The 17,290-nt window shown below is 43.9% G+C and overlaps 1 protein-coding gene, 1 long non-coding RNA gene and 1 pseudogene across 7 annotated transcripts in view; 2 read left to right on the forward strand and 1 right to left on the reverse strand.

Moving 5' to 3' along the window:
* Nucleotides 1-1,208: 1,208 nt before the first annotated feature.
* On the forward strand, nt 1,209-2,019 carry LOC129029590 (transcription factor Spi-C-like; annotated as a pseudogene).
* An 11,402-nt stretch (nt 2,020-13,421) lies between these two features.
* Nucleotides 13,422-14,473, reverse strand: LOC129029591 (uncharacterized). Its single transcript, XR_008500268.1, has 3 exons — nt 14,336-14,473; nt 13,728-13,837; nt 13,422-13,644 (listed from the first exon to the last, which is right to left on the reverse strand). It is a non-coding gene; the product is annotated as an uncharacterized LOC129029591 (long non-coding RNA).
* Nucleotides 14,474-14,522: 49 nt separating this feature from the next.
* FBXO3 (F-box protein 3) overlaps nt 14,523-17,290 on the forward strand; it is a 33,624-nt gene continuing 30,856 nt past the window's right edge. For 3 of the 6 annotated variants that reach the window (XM_054438979.2, XM_063671008.1, XM_054438981.2), the window contains exon 1: nt 14,556-14,693. In XM_054438979.2, the coding sequence (XP_054294954.1) occupies nt 14,590-14,693 (104 nt within the window). In that variant the 5' untranslated portion in view covers nt 14,556-14,589. Of the gene's footprint in view, nt 14,694-17,290 lie in introns of all 6 variants that reach the window. The other 3 variants (XM_054438977.2, XM_054438978.2, XM_054438980.2) reach the window with 3 other exon arrangements.

Consider the following 17,290-nt stretch of genomic DNA (forward strand, 5'->3'; position numbering starts at 1 on the left):
TTAGTAGAGATGAGGTTTCGCCATATTGACTAGGCTGGTCTTGAACTCCTGACCTCAGGTGATCCACCCACTTTGGCATCCCAAAGTGCTGGGATTACAGGTGTGAGCCGCCACGCCCAGCCACATTGTACATTTCTTATATGTCTATGTTTACATGAGGAAAACACACAACTAAGATTTCATGGGACTTGGGGAAGGCACAGTATTTTTTCTTTATATATTACTATGAATTATTTGTGTAATAAAAAGAAGTGTTTGTTGAAGAAATAGAAGTTTCCAGAAGGCTTAAACTGCCAAGTAAGGAGGTTTGGTAATACTCTGTGATCAACAAAATGCTATAACAGATTTTTTTGAAAGCAAGGGACTGACATGTGAAAGCATTGCTTTAGGAAGATTAATATTATAGACATGTATTTTTTTCTTTTTATTTTACTTTCAGTTCTAGGATAAAAGTGCAAAACATGCAGGTTTGTTACATACATATACGTGTGCCATGGCGGGTTTGCCACACCTATCAACCCATCATCTAGGTTTTAAGCCATGCATACATTAGCTATTTGTCCTAATGCTCTCCCTTCCCTCGCCCCCACCCCGCAACAGGCCCTGGTGTGTGATGTTCCCCTCCCTGTGTCCATGTATTCTCATCATTCAACTCCCACCTATAAGTGAGAACATGCAGTTTTCGGTTTTCTGTTCCTGTGTTTCCTGAGGATGATGGTTTCCAGCTTCATCCATGTCCCTGCAAAGGACATGATCTCATTCCTTTTTATGGGTGCATAGTATTCCATGGTGTATATGACATGTACATTTTTTAACAAATAGACAAATGTCAGCCTGTAATTGAAAGAGAGTAATCAGGAAGCTATTCTGATAGCTTGAATAAAAGGAAATAAGATGAAGGGGGGGTGGTAACGGAAAGATTCAAGGTACATTTATTATAAAGAAAGCCTTGATTACAAGGTTAACCCACATACAAACTGTGGGTTAACCACTGATAACTTCCACTGTTTCACAAAGCCCACTTCAAAAACTGAGTGATATAGGAGAGGCAGACATGTGTTTCAGGGGACGGGAAGGTTATTTCCACTGTGTACAAGTGGATGCTGCTTTGGCCACTGATGGACAGAGCCATTGCACTGGAAAATAATTTTTTATTTTCATGATAGCCTACCATTGAATTTACCATTCTGATATTAATGAAACATCTCTATAAAGGGTTGAAGTGTCTTCCTGCAACAATTGCTAAGGAACAGAATTGTCATTTTATTAATGAAATATGACATGTGTTGAACAAGAGAAGCTGGGTCAAGCATTTGAGGATGCTTTGAGGTTCTGAGGCAACATTCAACTGGAGATCTTCAGTACTCGCCAGATTACAAAAATTACCTGGCTTTAATCAACCATCATCCTCATGTCAAAGGAAATTCCAGCTGCTATGGAGTGTTGCCTACAGAGGAGCATGTCTATAATTGGAGAATGGTAATTCACAGTGCTGCGGACTTCTATTTTGAAGGAAATATTCATCAATCTCTGCGGAACATAACTGAAAACCAGCTGGTACAACCCACTGTTCTCCAGCAAAAGAGGGGAAAAGGCAGGAAGAAGCTCCGACTGTTTGAATACCTTCACGAATCCCTGTGTAATCCAGAGATGGCATCTTGTTTTCAGTGGGTAGATATAACCAAAGGCATCTTTCAGTTTGTATCAAAAAACAAAGAAAAACTTGCCGAGCTCTGGGGGAAAACAAAAGGCAATAGGAAGACCATGACTTACCAGAAAATGGCCAGGGCACTGAGAAATTACAGAAGTAGGGAAATTACCAAAATCTGGAGGAAGCTGACTTACCATTTCAGTGAGGCCATTCTCCAAAGACTCTCTCCATCCTATTTCCTGGGGAAAGAGATCTTCTCCTCACAATGTGTTCAACCTGATCAAGAATATCTCAGTTTAAATAACTGTAATGCAAATTATAATTATACATATGCCAATTACCATGAGCTAAATCACCGTGATTGCTAAATATACTCTCATATTTCATGGTTTACTGAAATCAAAAATCCCTACAAGTCTTAAGGATTTCTCCCTCTCTCTCTTTTTTCCCTCCTCTGAAGAAATTTAGGATTTTTCTCTTAAAGCAAATACTAAAGAGGAAAAAAATTAACCATATTGTTGCTTTTATCAAAGAGCATGTAATCTATACTAACTTGTTGGGAAATTCTGCCAATGAACAACTTTTTTATAATACTTTGTGAAGATTCAATGAACAACTTTATTGTTTCAAATGATCAAGCCCATTTGAAAGTATAGACTAAATGTCCTTGCCCTGCTCTCACTATTCTCTTTTAAAATTTTTATTTTTTTATTTTATTATTTTTTAAAGAGGTGTCAGCCAAGATAATCTTTTATTTTTATGGATTTAGGAGTACAAGTGCAGTTTTGTTGCTTTGATATATTGCATAGTGGTGAAGTATATTGCATAGCATCCTCATCACCAGAATAGTGAACATTGTACCCAATAGGTAGGATTTCATCCCTCATCCCTCTGCCATCCTCCCACCTTTTGGAGCCTCCAGTGTCTATTACTCCATTCTGTATGTCCATTGCTAAGCTCCCAACTATACCCACTTTATTTTATTTTAAAAATTGTTTTCTTTTTCTGCATACTTCAATGGATGCAAAGTCTTTTTCTTTTTTTTCTTTTCTTTTCACAGACAATGACTTCTTTTTGTTTGTTTGTTTGTTTGTTTTTGGCTGCTAACTCCCAAACACAACACTGACAGTGACTTATATTTTTAATTTTTTTAAGAGGCAAAGCCTTCCTCTGAAGCTCTTTTTTTTTTCTTTTCCCACTTCAATAAGCTGATCTAAATTCTTGTTATTCTCTATGCAACCACCTTCTTCTAGATTAACAGTGCCAGTACAGATGATTTGATTTATATATTGATTTCAGCATTTTCTTGTCATGTACTCAGGTGAGAAAATTCACACTTTTATATCTGATGGCTTTACAAAAAAATTTTGTCAATGACTGCATATGATAAAGCCTTTGTGCCAAAATGGGTTCATGGCTTTAAAAACATCACTAGAAATGTCTATTCAGGTTCCTTACACATTTTTTTCTTTCCTTCTCTTTTATCTTACCCATTTTTACAACTTAAAGCTTTTTTTTTTTTTTTGAGACAAGGTCTCACTCTGTCACGCATGCTCAAGTGCAGTGACACAAACATGGCCGAAGCCCAGCTAATTTTTTTTTTTTTTTTTTTTTTTTTTTTGTAGAGATTGTTTTGCCATGTTGCCCAGGCTGGTCTCTAACTCCTGGGCTCAGGCGATCTGCCCACCTTGGCCTTCAAAAGTGCTGGGATTACAGATGTGAGCCACTGAGCTGGCCCCAAAACTTTTTTAATGTTTAAATTTTACCACTATACTAAGGAGGAGTTACCCATTTTTTTAATTGCCTTTTTTTTTTTCTTCCTTCTTATTAGGGAGGGGTAAGGAAGAAGACTTGGTCAGCAGAAAGCAGGCCTTAATTGCTTTTTTGTTTGTTTGTTTCATTGCTATTGAGTTGTTTGAGTTCCTTATATGTATTGGATATCAACCCCTTGTCAGATGTCTGGCTTGCAAATATTTTCTCCCATTCCATAGGTTGTCTCTTTACTCTGGTGATTGTTTCCTTTGCTGTGCAGAAGTTTTTTAGTTTGTTTTAGCTACACATCATGAACTAAGAAGCTTTTTAGTTTGATGTAATACCATTTGTCTATATTTAATTTTGTTGTCCGTGCTTTTGGGATCAAATCCAAAATATCATTACCCACACCAATGTCTTGTATGTTTCCCTTACGTTTTCTTTCTTTTCTTCCTCTTTCTTTCCTTCCTTCTTTCAGCTGTCATCTGACCCCCCTATGTTTTCTTCAAGTAGTTTTAGGGTTCTTGGTCTTATGTTTAAGTCTTTCTTTTATTTTCTTCTCTTCTCTTCTTTCTCTCTCTTTCTTTTTCTTGTTGACAATTTTCCTGAGCAAACTAATACAAGAATCTTTATGTTTTTAATCCATTTTGAATTGACTTTGGTATATAGTGTTGAAATAACGGTCCGATTTTATTTTTCTGTTTGCCAAAATTCAGTTTTCCATACACCACTTATTGAATAAAGCTGTCTTTTTCTTTTTGGCAAAAAAAAAAAAAAAAAAAAAAAAACTGAGGGATACAAGGAATAAGGCACCATGGGAGCTATCCAAAGCAAAGTCAGTGTCCACGTTCATCAAGGTGTCCTCGATCTGAGTTATGAGAACTCTCCATCCATTCCCTGAAGTCTAAATGGGAGGAGGGTATTGTTGCTTGTGTTAATTAGTTATTTCTTGTGTCTTAGCTTGGGCCTACCCTTGTATAATCTCAGTGATGTGGGGCATGGAAAGCTGAAAACTACATTTCCCTGATGCTTTAACAAGCTGAGTTTCTTTTAGATACTGGGAGGTACTCATAGGAGAATGGAAAGCAGGGAGCGAGGAGGATTCTCTTGCTATTTTTCAGCTTCTGCAGGCCTTCCTCTGAAGGTCTTCAGGCATTCTGAACCCCAGCCCCAGAGTCCCCTTTCAGTATCCAAAGCATTAGGTATGAGGTTGTCCCATATCAAAGGTCCAAGTACCAAACAAGAGGCACCCTCTTCAAGTAGGTCCTCTCTTCATAGGACATGTCCTGTATTTACTGATTGTGTCCTGTATCCTGTGTTGACTTTGTCAGGATGCCCTAAATGCCCTCTATTCATATCTTTCAGTAAACAACAAAATATTGCCAGTTAGAGCTACTTTTCTGCCATAGTAGTTAAATCTTAAGTAACCTAAACGCAACATAACTAAAACCCATACATCCGCAAATAAAGTCCATATGGTCTCTACTGCAGATTTGGCTGAGAGTAGACCAAAAGTGGGGATTCAGAGGAAAAAGTACTGATTTTTCATATTCAAGAAAGGAAAAGATGAGGCAGGGTGCAGCGGCTCATGTCTGTAATCCCAGCACTTTGGGAGGCCGAGGCAGGTGGATCACCTGAGGCCAGGAGTTTGAGACCAGCCTGGCCAGCATGGCGAAACCCCGTTTCTACTAAAAATACAAAAATTAGCCAGGCATCATGGTGAGTGCCTGTAATCTTGGCTACTCAGGAGGCTGAAGCAGGAGAATCGCTTGAACTCGGGAGGCGGAGTTTGCAGTGAGCCCAGAGATTAAACGACTGCACTCCAGTGTACGCAACAGAGAAAGACTTTGTCTCAAAAAAAAAAAAAAGGAAAGAAAGGAAAAGATGATTATTTGGTCCAAGTCCCAAGTCATGAACAAGTAACCACCATTAATTAGAGCTCACTTATGGTCTGAAAAATCAACCAGTGACAGACTCACTCTAATAACCACACATCTAAAAGTCAGTAAATCACTCATAGCCCCAAGCTTGTGAAATTCAGCCAGTCAGTGACAGCCAGAAGATATTCAGTATACCAGCTCATAATGCTATGTTGAGCATGTTTTCTCAATAATGAATGTTCAGTGGGCAAAAGAATAAGTTGGCTGTGAACACTGTATAAACTGTTACAATGTAAATGAAATATAGACAGTAAATGCAAGGAATTTTATAAACAAATTCTGCAAAACTAAGAAAACTTAAGGAGAGCCAAATCATCAGGGAAGTATAATTAAATAAGGAGGTAGGTAATTTATGTGCTTCTTATTTCAGCTATTTCAGATAAAGAATGATTTTTATCACGTTTTATGTGGTATTCTTATTTTATTTAAATGTATATATGCATAGGCAATTACAAATAATTCAAATTTAACTTTTTTGGGGTTTTTTTTCCCATTTTAGTTCAGTTATTTCCCTTGTTTTTTGTTGGTGGTGGTAATGCTGATGGCAGTGGTGGTGTGTGAGCCTGTGTGTGCGCGTGCGCGCGTGTGTGTGTGTGTGTGTGTGTGCGCTAAATCCGGCAACCCTACCTTCAAGGTTTTGAGCATGTGCTGTGTGTTACCTGCCATGAGATACAAGCACCAGCTGTGAGGTGTCCTCTTTCAGAGATCTCAATGCCAACTTCGTGGGACCTCTCTTGAGAGATCAGAGCATTAGGCCCTCAGGGAGCCCATGGAGCACCAGCCAGTGGTGGCTCCTCTTTTTAGCCCTGAGGTTCTATAACCAAAGATCTTTTCCCCTTTGCTTCCACAGCCCTATGGTGATAACTATTTCTGGCAGTCTGTCTTTGTTCAGGATGCTGTAACAAAATACTGTAGACTGGATAGCTTATAAACAACAGAAGTTTGTTCCTCACAATTCTGGAGGCTGGGAAGTCCAAGATCAAGGTGCCAAGCAGATTCAGTGTCTGCTGAGGGCCCACTTCCTGGTTCATAGATAGTGCCTTCTAACTGTGCCCTCACATAGTAGAAGAGGCAAGGCAGCTTTCTGGAGTTCCTTTTATAAGGGCACTAATCCTGTTAATGACCTAATCACCTGTCCAAGGCCCCATCTCCCAAAACCATCACTTTGGGGGTTAGGATTTCAACATATGCAGTTTGGAAGGACACAAACAGTCAGACCATAGCACTGTCTTGATTTCTGGATTAGCTCAGCATTCATCCTTTGCTCTTTCAACCTTCCCATATATGTGTAACAATTCCTTGTATTAAATCTCTTTTGAAATACCTAGCATGGTTTCTGTTCCCCTAAAGTACTTGGATACTCTAAACTGTGTGCTATTCCAAAAAAAGAGTATGAGGAGAGAGTGTTCTCTTTCTGATTATACTCTCCTCTGCCTGTTCCTCAAGTCCTGGGTGCCTAGTTTGGCCAAGGCAGAAGGTAGTATGGTGCTGTGTAACTTGTAGCCCAAAACAGCTAAACCTACTAGGCTTGTAGACATCATCAGGTCACCGATGGACAGACTGGCACAGTTGGCCAAGAGTATGAGCTTTTTCAGTAACAATGGCTACTGTGTGTGTTGATGAAAGAATTCCTGGTTGGGTATCCCTGGTCTTTTGGGTGGTTCCATTACTGTGGTGAGTTAGAGCATAGATTCAATGGGCTGTGGTAGGTAGACATGATGCTCATATATGCTTGATCAGTCTTTTCAGGCAGCTGTTTTCCTCTAGATTTTGTTACTTATAATCTTTTCAATGGGGAGATCCCATAATTATGTCCCAAAGGCACATAATTAATATGTGCCTTTATTAATTCAGTCTTTAGGTGGCCCATGCCTGACTAAATAGCTAGGCTATTACTGATGTTTCTGTGTGTGATGGCCATGGGAATATGCCACTCAGATCTCCTGCTGCAGGTAGCAGAGTTGACAGACAATGCCAGTCTGCGGCTCACCATGCTTTTGCATCAAAACCATACTTCCCCTGGGCTGCTCCTAGCCAATGGCTGAGCATGGCAGGGGATTAGTTCAGGCCAATTCTGTGTGTCTCTGGACTTTCTATTGGGCAGCTTTGGCTCGAGGACTCTCCATTGGCCTGCCTGAGACATTCTCAGAGCTGCAGTCCAACCCGAGACTCTCCCTGCCAAATCCTCCTTCTTTCATCTTCTCTTTTCACAAGTGTCAGACCTGCATCATGGTCTGAAGGCACTCCTTGACTACTCCTGCTTCCTCTCTTTTATCCTTCATAAGACTTTCCTGCCCTCTGCCCAGCCCCCGAATATATCTCTCATGAATCTAATCCTATCTTCATATTTGTTTTTTGGAGAATCCTAGTTCACATATTGTGTAAAGGTTCATTTCCATCAATCTGGGAGCAGTATGCTCTACAGCCAAGAATAGCACCTGAAGTTTGGCCAATTATTCAGCATGCAAGCGTTGTGAGCCTCAGCAATTTATGGCATTGGTATTCCACGGAATTTGCCCACCTCGGAGGCAAGCTATTTCACCAGTGAACCGTGCTTCTTGTCAGATGCAAGTCTTCTCAAAGAGGCCCCAGTAGGCCAACAGCTTAGGTTTAACAGTAGGTGGGTCTCTCCATGTCTAATGGGTAGGCAGCCACCTGTTGTTCCTGAAGTTGGCTAAGGTATTGGGGACCAGATTTGAACCTTGTACGTTCAAATTGTAGGTGCCATTGGTTGTAGATGCTATTTCCATATTGCTACAGAACTTTCTGGGTATCTCAGTTCAGACAGGACCCAATGCAAAGTGACAATGTCAGGTGGCAAAGTCATCATTTTTCCTTTCAGTGACATTCTCTTTTTCCAGAAGGGGCTAGTTTCAGGCACAGCAGCAGAAGAAAGTCCTTGCAGGCTTGTCCTTGGTAAGAAGGTGGGGTCTCATTTCCAAAGCCTGCAATCACTGTGTGATTGATCACTGATATCTGTAATTCCATCTGAATAAGATAGGAGGCTCCAGGACAAGGTTTGCTTTACTGATGCCTGGATCACTTTCAAGTCTTCTTGCCATAGGTGTCCCCTTCTCAAATATAGTTAATTATTGGGTATATAAAGCCTGTTGTGGAATTTCCAGGTATAAAGGGTGTTGTTTCCAAAACAGGCCAGAGGTTAGGCATTCATCCCTACAGCAGCTAGTGGCCACAAGATTAGAACTTTGACTTTAATAGATGATAGAATGTCTTTTTGGGCTGTCGCACAAGAAGCCCCCAAAAAAGATGGGTGGCCGAATTGTTTCTTCTTCCTTGGAAGCCCATTCATCTTTGGTCAGCTTTTCTAAGCTGGAATGCAGTGGAGTTCATCCAGTACATTCGGTGGTGAGGTCATCGAGAGAGTGGAATGTTTGGCCCCAACCAGCAGTTCTCATTTTGTCAGCATTTGTTCAGCTCTCTGACAATGTACAATGTACTCCTGGGGAGTTTGTTACAGTACTGCTTGCCTTGGTGGATAAGGGCAAGTGATATCAGTCAGAGTCCTCTCAAGAAACAGACAAAACATGCAAAGGAACATAACTAAACAGAATTCAGTGGGGACAATACTAACAGAGTTATGAACTGGATAAGGGAACCAATGCGGGACAGTGAGGTGCCCAGGGATTAGTAACGGGGTGGGGGAGGGAAGCCGTTACCAACCCTGAAAAAGCAAGAGGCACAGTTCTAGCATCTGGAGGGAGGGAACAGTATCATCAGAGCTGAGTGAGCTGGAGGTAGGAAAGAGGGCGCTGACAGGAGCTGTCTCCACTGAGGAACACAGCCCCACCAAAATCCCAGGAGGTGGAGATGTATAAATACCTGAATGTCACTTTTCTCTCCCATTGTTCTCTCTTTGTTATCTGGCTTTCTCTTCCAGATAACAAAGAAGCCCAGGTGAAGGAGTACCTAAAGATCAGCCTCCTAGGGCATGGAGAAGGGTAGAAAAGGTATAAAGAGTATTTTTTCTTTTTTTTTTTTTAAGCATTAGCTGGATGTGGTGGCACAAGCCTGTAGTTCTAGCTACTCAGGAGGCTGGGGTGCGAGGATGGCTTGAGTCCAGCAGATGGAGACCAGCCTAGACAACTGAGCCAGACCTTGTCTTTAAAAAAAAACAAAAATAAAACAAAACAAAACAAAAAACAAACCCCAGCATTAATCTATCCAAGCCTGCATGCCAAGTATCGCTAATGGCACAATTCTAGTTCAGCCACTCATGATATCAGACACTACAAGAATAGTGGCCACTTACATGTTTAAGCCTCAACAGGGTACAGTAAGGTTCCATATACTAGTGGCTTCCCCAGCCCTATGGGGCTATCGAACTGGTGGACAGTGTTGTTCAGCACTCTGGCCTCTATTACGTCTCTGGTAAGAATACTGCATTTTCTCTCCACCTGGTAGGAAGCATTGTTTCAATGATGCAATCTTGGCAGGCTTCGGGATTACAGGCCATTCTTGGTCACATCCTTAGCCCCCATATTAGAAGCCACCAACAGGGGACATTTTAAATGTATCTTATCAGAAGAGCCACTCACCATGCACCCAGAAGGTTCCTATCAATTATACAGGCTGTAAAAAAGCAAGAGACATGTCACAGACAAAAACAAAAAAACCAGACATTGGTTTGGCAAATTCAGAAATATTTAAAGTATCCCTTAAGGAAGGAGCAGGGAACCAAGTCCTAGAACTTAGTGTGTATAGCTGCTGGAACTGTGCCTATAAATCTCTTATATCTGGTCCAGGCTTCCCGTTAGCCATGAGTTTGTCTGTGGTTTTGCTGCACAAGAGCAGCTAAATCCATTCCAGATTTTTGTGTCACCCCATCAGCCTGGCTGCTTTTCTGAGTGAGTAGCAGTGGCAGTCCCTAATCTCCACTCATCCCTGCAATTTTATCCTTCTCCCTGTTTTCAGCCATAAAGCGTAATTCTCCTGAATATTCCTGGGCTCCACAGGGGCGGGTCTCTTTTTTACCAATCACTGGCAGTCTTGAGGCCCAGGATTTTTCTTTGGGTGTCACACTTGTTTGGGGGAATTAGTGCCCAGCAGTGCCACCATGATCCTCCCACCCTTTTATCTTCTGGGTTCCCAAATGCAAGGGCTGCCTCAGCACAACCAGGATTGCTGACACTGGGGCTTGGGTGACAGGGCCCCCTAGGAGAGAATGCTTTTGGCCCTGGGAAGGCCAAGTTGGACAAGGGCAGTTCCAAAAGCACTTAGCATCGAGGCAAAGTGGAGTTTAACCTTCATGCGTGCGACTGCCTTTCAGGGGCCAGACACACACTACCAATGCCATGTGGTATAAATACAAGTTGGGTGGGGGAAGGGGATACAAGCAGAGAAGGAGGAGCATGTAAGCAACCCCCTCTTCCCATACTACCATCCATCCCAGCCCCCAGCTTCCCTGTCCCGCTGAGAGATGTGCCTAGGCTGGGTTCATCTTGCAGAGTTCAATACAGAAGGATCTTAAACTCTGTTTTACAAATGCTGAGGTGGAAGCCTGGGATTCGGGGTACCTCTAGGCTGCCATTTAGTAGGAACTTTTAGAGCATCCTGTTCTGCCTCCAAGCTAACTCAGATCTGCTGAGGCAGCGAGTTGCTAAACCACGAAAACAGGTGAGAAAATGAGTCTCCAGGGCCATTTGAATTTGCCTCTCCCCAACCAAACCGTTAGGGAGTGTCTGTCACTTTCTGAAGGGCAGGTATGGCACTGTGTTCAGCTTGATCTCTCACAGTCCTGAGCCCGGATGCTTGTACTTGATAGGAATTAATGTCTGAAGGATTTACCTAAACAGCCAGTGGGAACCTCAAAGCCGATGAAACTACGATGTGATTACCAAGAGGTAGGGTGTTGTTGCTAGGAGCTACTCATCATAAATAAGATGCCACTGGGGTTCTAAAGGAAACACGTAAGACTGTGTATTTCTCAAGCATTGTCCCTCTCTACTCCTGAGAAAAGGAGAAACATTTAAAAAAAAAAAATTCTACATCTGAACCCTTCTGTTAGAACCTTCTGATTTCTTTTTAAAAAACATTTATTTATTTATTTAGAGACAGGGTCTCATTATGTCGCCCAGGCTGGAGTTCAGTGGCACAATCACAGTTCACTGCAGCCTCGACCTCCTAGGCTCAAGCTATCCTCCCACCTCAGCCTCCTGAGTAGCTGGGACTACAGGCATGTACCACCATGCCTGGCTTTTTTTTTTTTTTTTTTTTTGTAGAGACAGGGTCTCTCCAGCGTGGTCTGGAACTCCTGGACTCAAGCAATCTGCCTACCTTGGCCTCCCAAGGTGTTGGGATTACAGGCGTGAGCTACCACGCCTGGCCTTAGAACCTTCTGCTTTCTGATCTACCATAGAAATTAAAATGATAAGCAAATACTATTTTAGTGAAACTCTTTAGAAACCAGCTTCCAAAACGATGAGCAAACTTGGAGGGACTGTTTCTTCCACCCAAGCTTAGCCCTGGGGATGTGAATAGCCAAATTCTGGACTCTCTCTTTCTACCTACCCATTTTCCAGCCAGTATTGGGGGCAGGGTGGCAGGGGGTGGGGGAAGGGCAAAAGGAAGCCCCGGCCCAGGAAAGTGCTCTCCCGGGTCCTGCCTACCTGCATTGCTCCCCCAGCCTCTACCACATGCCTCATACCATGCTGGGGAGAAAAGTGGAGCCTGAGCCAAAGCCACCTCTCCAGAGGGGCCTGGGCTAGTGCAGCAGGGGATGGCAACCTGATGGCACTTTGCAAGGTAGGAAGTGGCAGGGCTTAGCAGCCTGGAAAAGAGGGGCTGAGGGCTCATGGCAGAAGCTGTAAGCCCAGCCACATGGGAGAAGCAAGTCTTCCACCTGGCCAGATGCAGCGGCTCACGCCTGTAATCCCAGCACTTTGAGAGGTTGAGGCAGGTAGGTCACTTGAGGTCAGGAGTTCAAGACCAGCCTGACCAACATGGTGAAACCCTGTCTCTACTAAAAATACAAAAATTAGCTGGGTGTTGTGGTGTAGCTGTAGTCTCGGCTACTCAGGAGGCTGAGGTAGGAAATTCGCTTGAGCCCAGGAGACAGAAGTTGTAGTGAGCCGAAAGCATGTCACTGCACTCCAGCCTGGGCAACAGCAGAGAAACCCTGTTTCAAAAAACAAACAAACAAAACCATAAAAAGCATGTATTTAGCGGTGCGCATTGTTTTTTCTTTTTGCATCAGGCTCTGACATGGCTTACATGGCACTGTGGGATCTTGTTTTTGTTTAAGAGTTTGGTATTTTGTTCACTGTGAATTTTTTTTGCATTAATTTTTATTTTTAAAAATATTGCATTAAAATGTTATTTATTTGATTATTCAGTTTTTTGGCACCTCTTCTTAAATTTGTGCCCCAAGCAAGTAGCTTTCTTGCCTTACCTTAGTTCTGACCCTGACAGTTTGGTAGCTTCATACTTTGTCTTCTGCATTAGGTCATAGCTGCACCAAGTCCAAGTGCAATAGGACAGCAGAAGCAAATGCAGTGTACCTGAAACTCCCACCAGCTTCTGGATTTAAAACAGGTGGCCCATCTGAAGGAGAAAATGGAGACAAACATAAATCAGGATCAAACACCTTTACAAGCATTTGCCTATGTAAAAAGGTATGGTTCCCTTGTAAACAGAAATGATTATTCTGTCTTCATTCATCCATTCAACCTGAATTTAAACTTTCTAGTTGTTGAATACCTTGCTAAGCCCTGAAATTAGAAAGATGAGTCAGACTGAGAGTTTACAGTTTGACGAGAGAGACACAGAACAAGTATTTGAAATCCAATTCAATAAATGTTCTTCTAAGCATATGCATAAACAATTTGGAAGCACAGAGATGTAGGCAGAGTTTTTTGTTGCTGTTGTTCTGTTTTGTTGGCTGGGTGGCAGGGGTTATAATTATTAAGCAAAACCATAAATAGAAGGCATTAATGGTATGAAGAATGGAGGAAATGGATTTTTTTGGGGCGGGGCATATCACTTCCACTCTTCCAAATAATTGAGAGAAACTTTTTCCAGGATATGGAAATGTTTGGAGAACTTAGTGACTGATGCATGCATAAGCTTGGAAAATTAACATTTATTGATTATCTGGCCAGGCACTTTACATAAAGCGTTATCGCCATCCTTAGTTCACCAGAGGAGGGGTGGTTTTAGAGATGAGGGACAGTCTCAGAGAACTTAGGCGTAATTACGCCAGCATTTCACTAGTAGTGAAGTAAATGACAGGTGTGTGAAGTCCAGGTCTGTCTGGATTCCCCAAAGCCCCTTACACCATACTACCTTTGGAAAAGCAATGGAAAAGAAGAAATCAGGCAAGTAATGTATGGACCATTATACTTCCCCCACTCTCTTTTTAATATCACCTTGGCAAAGCTGAAGAGCAGACATCTTTGTGCCTCCATCAGTTATGTCCTCTGGGAATCTCAGTTCATCCCTTCACACGCGGGATACTTAACTCTGCGGGATCTAAACCCTGGACAAAATAAATTTTAAAGCTGATAAAAATCCACACTGTACCCTTTGCATTGCCCTAATAGGCTGAAAATAGCCATGATAACCAAATTAAGGGACAGCGGCTGAGACTCAGACTCACTCCCTGTACACATTTTACTTAGGAAGGCGGGGAGGGGCGTGAAGTTAAGCCCTCAACAACTATTTTCTTAATTTGGGAGAAGGGCCTTCAGCTGGTGTCCCTGGCTGATTCTCAGCTCTGCTCCTGCTGAGTGGACAAGTCTCGGAGCCTCCCTGCTGTGTGCGGGGGACAAGCGGGGTGGGGAAGGCTGAGCGGCGAAAACGAGGGGTTCTTGGGTTGGAAAACAGAAGGAATGGATTTGGGGACCAAGGGCGTGGAGGAGTGTCAGATTTTGAGCGAGGCTTCCTGCATACTGAGTGTAAAATTTTGCAGGAGGAGTTGGGCAGACCGAGGCAGATTTGGCAACAAAAGGGTCCCGGGCTGGGCAAGTTTACGAACTGGGATGCGAGAACAGAGCTGGAGAGATCTGACGCGGAGCGCGAAGGAAGCGGGCTGAACTCGCACTGCGCCGCTGGCTCCCGGGTCGCGGGCGGGGTCTCCAGGGAGCCGCACCTCAGCCCGCCCTGAGGGCGGGGCTGGCCCGGCGGTTACATAACAAACCTGGGAGAGCGGCTGGGGGCGGTTCGGGCGCTGGTGGGGGCGGGGAAGGGGCGGGGACAGGGCGGGGCCAGACCTGCACCGGGCCAGGCAAGATGGCGGCCATGGAGACCGAGACGGCGCCGCTGACCCTGGAGTCGCTGCCCACCGATCCCCTGCTCCTCATCTTATCCTTTTTGGACTATCGGGACCTAATCAAGTAATGGGACGACACGCATTGCAGGGGTGGGGGCATGGGGAGAGGAGGCGGTGAGGCATGGGGAAAGGGGGTCGGGGCCGCTGACAGGACCCGAGCTTCCGCGACACCAGAAGGTGACGCCAGGGCCGCCCTCATCCTGCGGAGCCACCGGGGACCGGGGCGAGACGGGGGTGGAAAGGGCCTCGCCCTGAGTCTTCCTCCCGTCCTGGGCCCAGGTTTGAGAAGCGACGAGATCTGTCTCTCCCAGGCCTCGGTGAGGCCCACTTGCAAGAGAAGGTGGTAGTGGCCCTCGTGCCGCACCGCCGCACTCCGCGGACCCCCGCTGGCCCCGCAGGTGCCCTCCCGGTCGGGGTCAGTCCCTGCTGCTGTGTAAAAGCCCCTGTCCCGGCCAGGCGCTCTTCTCTGCTGGGTCCGGGGCCTGCGGAGTCTGGCGCCGGCGTGGGCAGGTGGGGCGAGCGAGAGGAGAAGATAGGCAACCCCTTACTCCCGTGGTGCTACTTCCCCAGCGCTGGAATCGCTGTCAGGGCTCACTTTCGGACTTCAATGCGTGAGAATTGTTTTGCTGTCAGCATTGCTCCTTACGGTTCGATGTTGAAGTTTATGTTTTGGTACTGACTTCCGGTGATGCCATACCGGTGACTATCTTCTCTCCTGGACACCTTGGGTTTCCCACATTACTAGCATCTGTTCCAGAAATAAACACCGGTTGCTGATAAGGGTGGTTCAATGCCCAGTTTCTTCAGAACTTGGGACTGTCTGGGCTGGTGGAAGAAATGGCGCTGCCAGCCCGCCCCCCAGCTGTCAGGATTGTTTACACCCTTGACAGGGGGTGGCATGGCTGTGAGTTTCCTGTGCTACCGTATATATTTGCAGAGGATGCAAAGTCGCCCTCTTAGGATAGATGGGCGAGATTTGTTTTGTGTTTTGGATTAACCATTAGATTCTGGCTATTTGATGATTGTGCCCTGTGTTATTAGAAGTCCTTTTATAAATACAGATTTCTTGGAGTTACAGATAGTTGTTGGCCTAGCTAAGTGGTGATAGAGAGATACCTCAAGTTTTTGGTCACTACCTGTACTGGTCGCTACCTGTACCTGCTAGCAATTTTATTTTTCTAGAAAATACTTAAAATTTAACTAACAGTCTCCAACTTTTGATTGCTGCCAGGGTGATCTTTCCAAGACACATCTGGTTGTCATTCTCCTTAAAACCTGTGACACCTCTATGTTTATAGACTATAACCTAAACTTCTGGGGCATTGAAAGCTCTTATCATCTGGCTTGTATGTCTAAGGTCCTCCAGGACTTATTTCTCCTCCACTATCACATTTGCACCATCCATTCTAGCCAAATCAGACCTCTGCCAGCATACAACACACTTGCACTTTCTTTTTTTTTTTTTCCCCGGGGCTCAAGCTCTCGACCTTGCCTGGAATGCCTTGCCTACCTCTTCTCAACTTGGCAAGGTGGAGAAGATGCCCTCTCTACCTTCTTCCAGCAGAACTGATTTGCCATGTCAGGTAGATGGAGTGCTTCTTGACTGTAAGGACTGCCTTGCTTATCTTCTTATTCAAAGATTTTTTTTTTCCCGAGGGCTTACTATGTGCCAGTCTGTTAAGTGTTGAGGGTACAGTAGTGAACAACGCAGATAAGGCAACTCTTATGGAGCTTACAGTCCAGTGGGCAAGCGCATAATTGCAAGAGGTACTAAGTGCAGTGAAGGAAATAGATTGCTCTGTTAAGGAATAGGAAGTGAGAGGTGATCAAATCGGAAGGAGCTGCCATATATGAAGCAGGGCATATGCAGTTCTGGCAGAGAGAAAAAGTATGTTCAGAGGTTGACAGGACTGCTGAAGGGTACTCTTCAACAGCATGGCCTGGTGGAAGATACAGAAGGCTGGCGTTGCTGGAGGTAGGGAGTGACTCACAGACAGTGATGAGATGAGGGTGGTGAGATCATGCAGGACCTTGGGAACCAAGGTGAGGAGGTAAGATTTTACTTTAAATGGTTTAGGTAGTAATCACAATTTTAAACAGAAGTGACATGATCCCTCTGTAAATGTCTGTGGAAATAAATTGAGTTGAATACCATTTGAATTTTATCTACAGAAAAGTATCCAGTGTATTGCAGCTTTTTTCCTGCACCATACAGCCCAATTTTGTCAAGGGTCTAGTCTAGTGATAAGTTCTGAAGTTTTTGGTATGTATTTGCTGAACTGGATTGGGTTGGATTGGATTAGTACACTGGAATCATGTAGCATCAGTTGCATAGTTTGAATTGAGATGATCTGATACCCTCTCCATTTCAGAGTGATTTATTCTGAAATGGAGTGAATAAATGCCACACTGTGCATCAGAATGACCTGTGCATCAGAATGGCCTGTGGCACTTTCTAAACATACAGATGCCTGAGGTACAGATCTCAGTCCAAACCAACTGGATCAGAATCTCTAGAACAGTAGTTTTCACTCTCAATGTGCATTGAATTCACCTTTCATGCATATTCCGGATTCTTTTATGTTGTTTAGCTCCTAGGGCAGTGGAGGGACAGGAATCAAGAAGAGGGTATGGAAACTGAATGCACAAAACTGGAGGGAT

This window comes from Pongo pygmaeus, chromosome 9, assembly GCF_028885625.2.
Source record: "Pongo pygmaeus isolate AG05252 chromosome 9, NHGRI_mPonPyg2-v2.0_pri, whole genome shotgun sequence".
Classification (NCBI taxonomy): domain Eukaryota; kingdom Metazoa; phylum Chordata; class Mammalia; order Primates; family Hominidae; genus Pongo; species Pongo pygmaeus.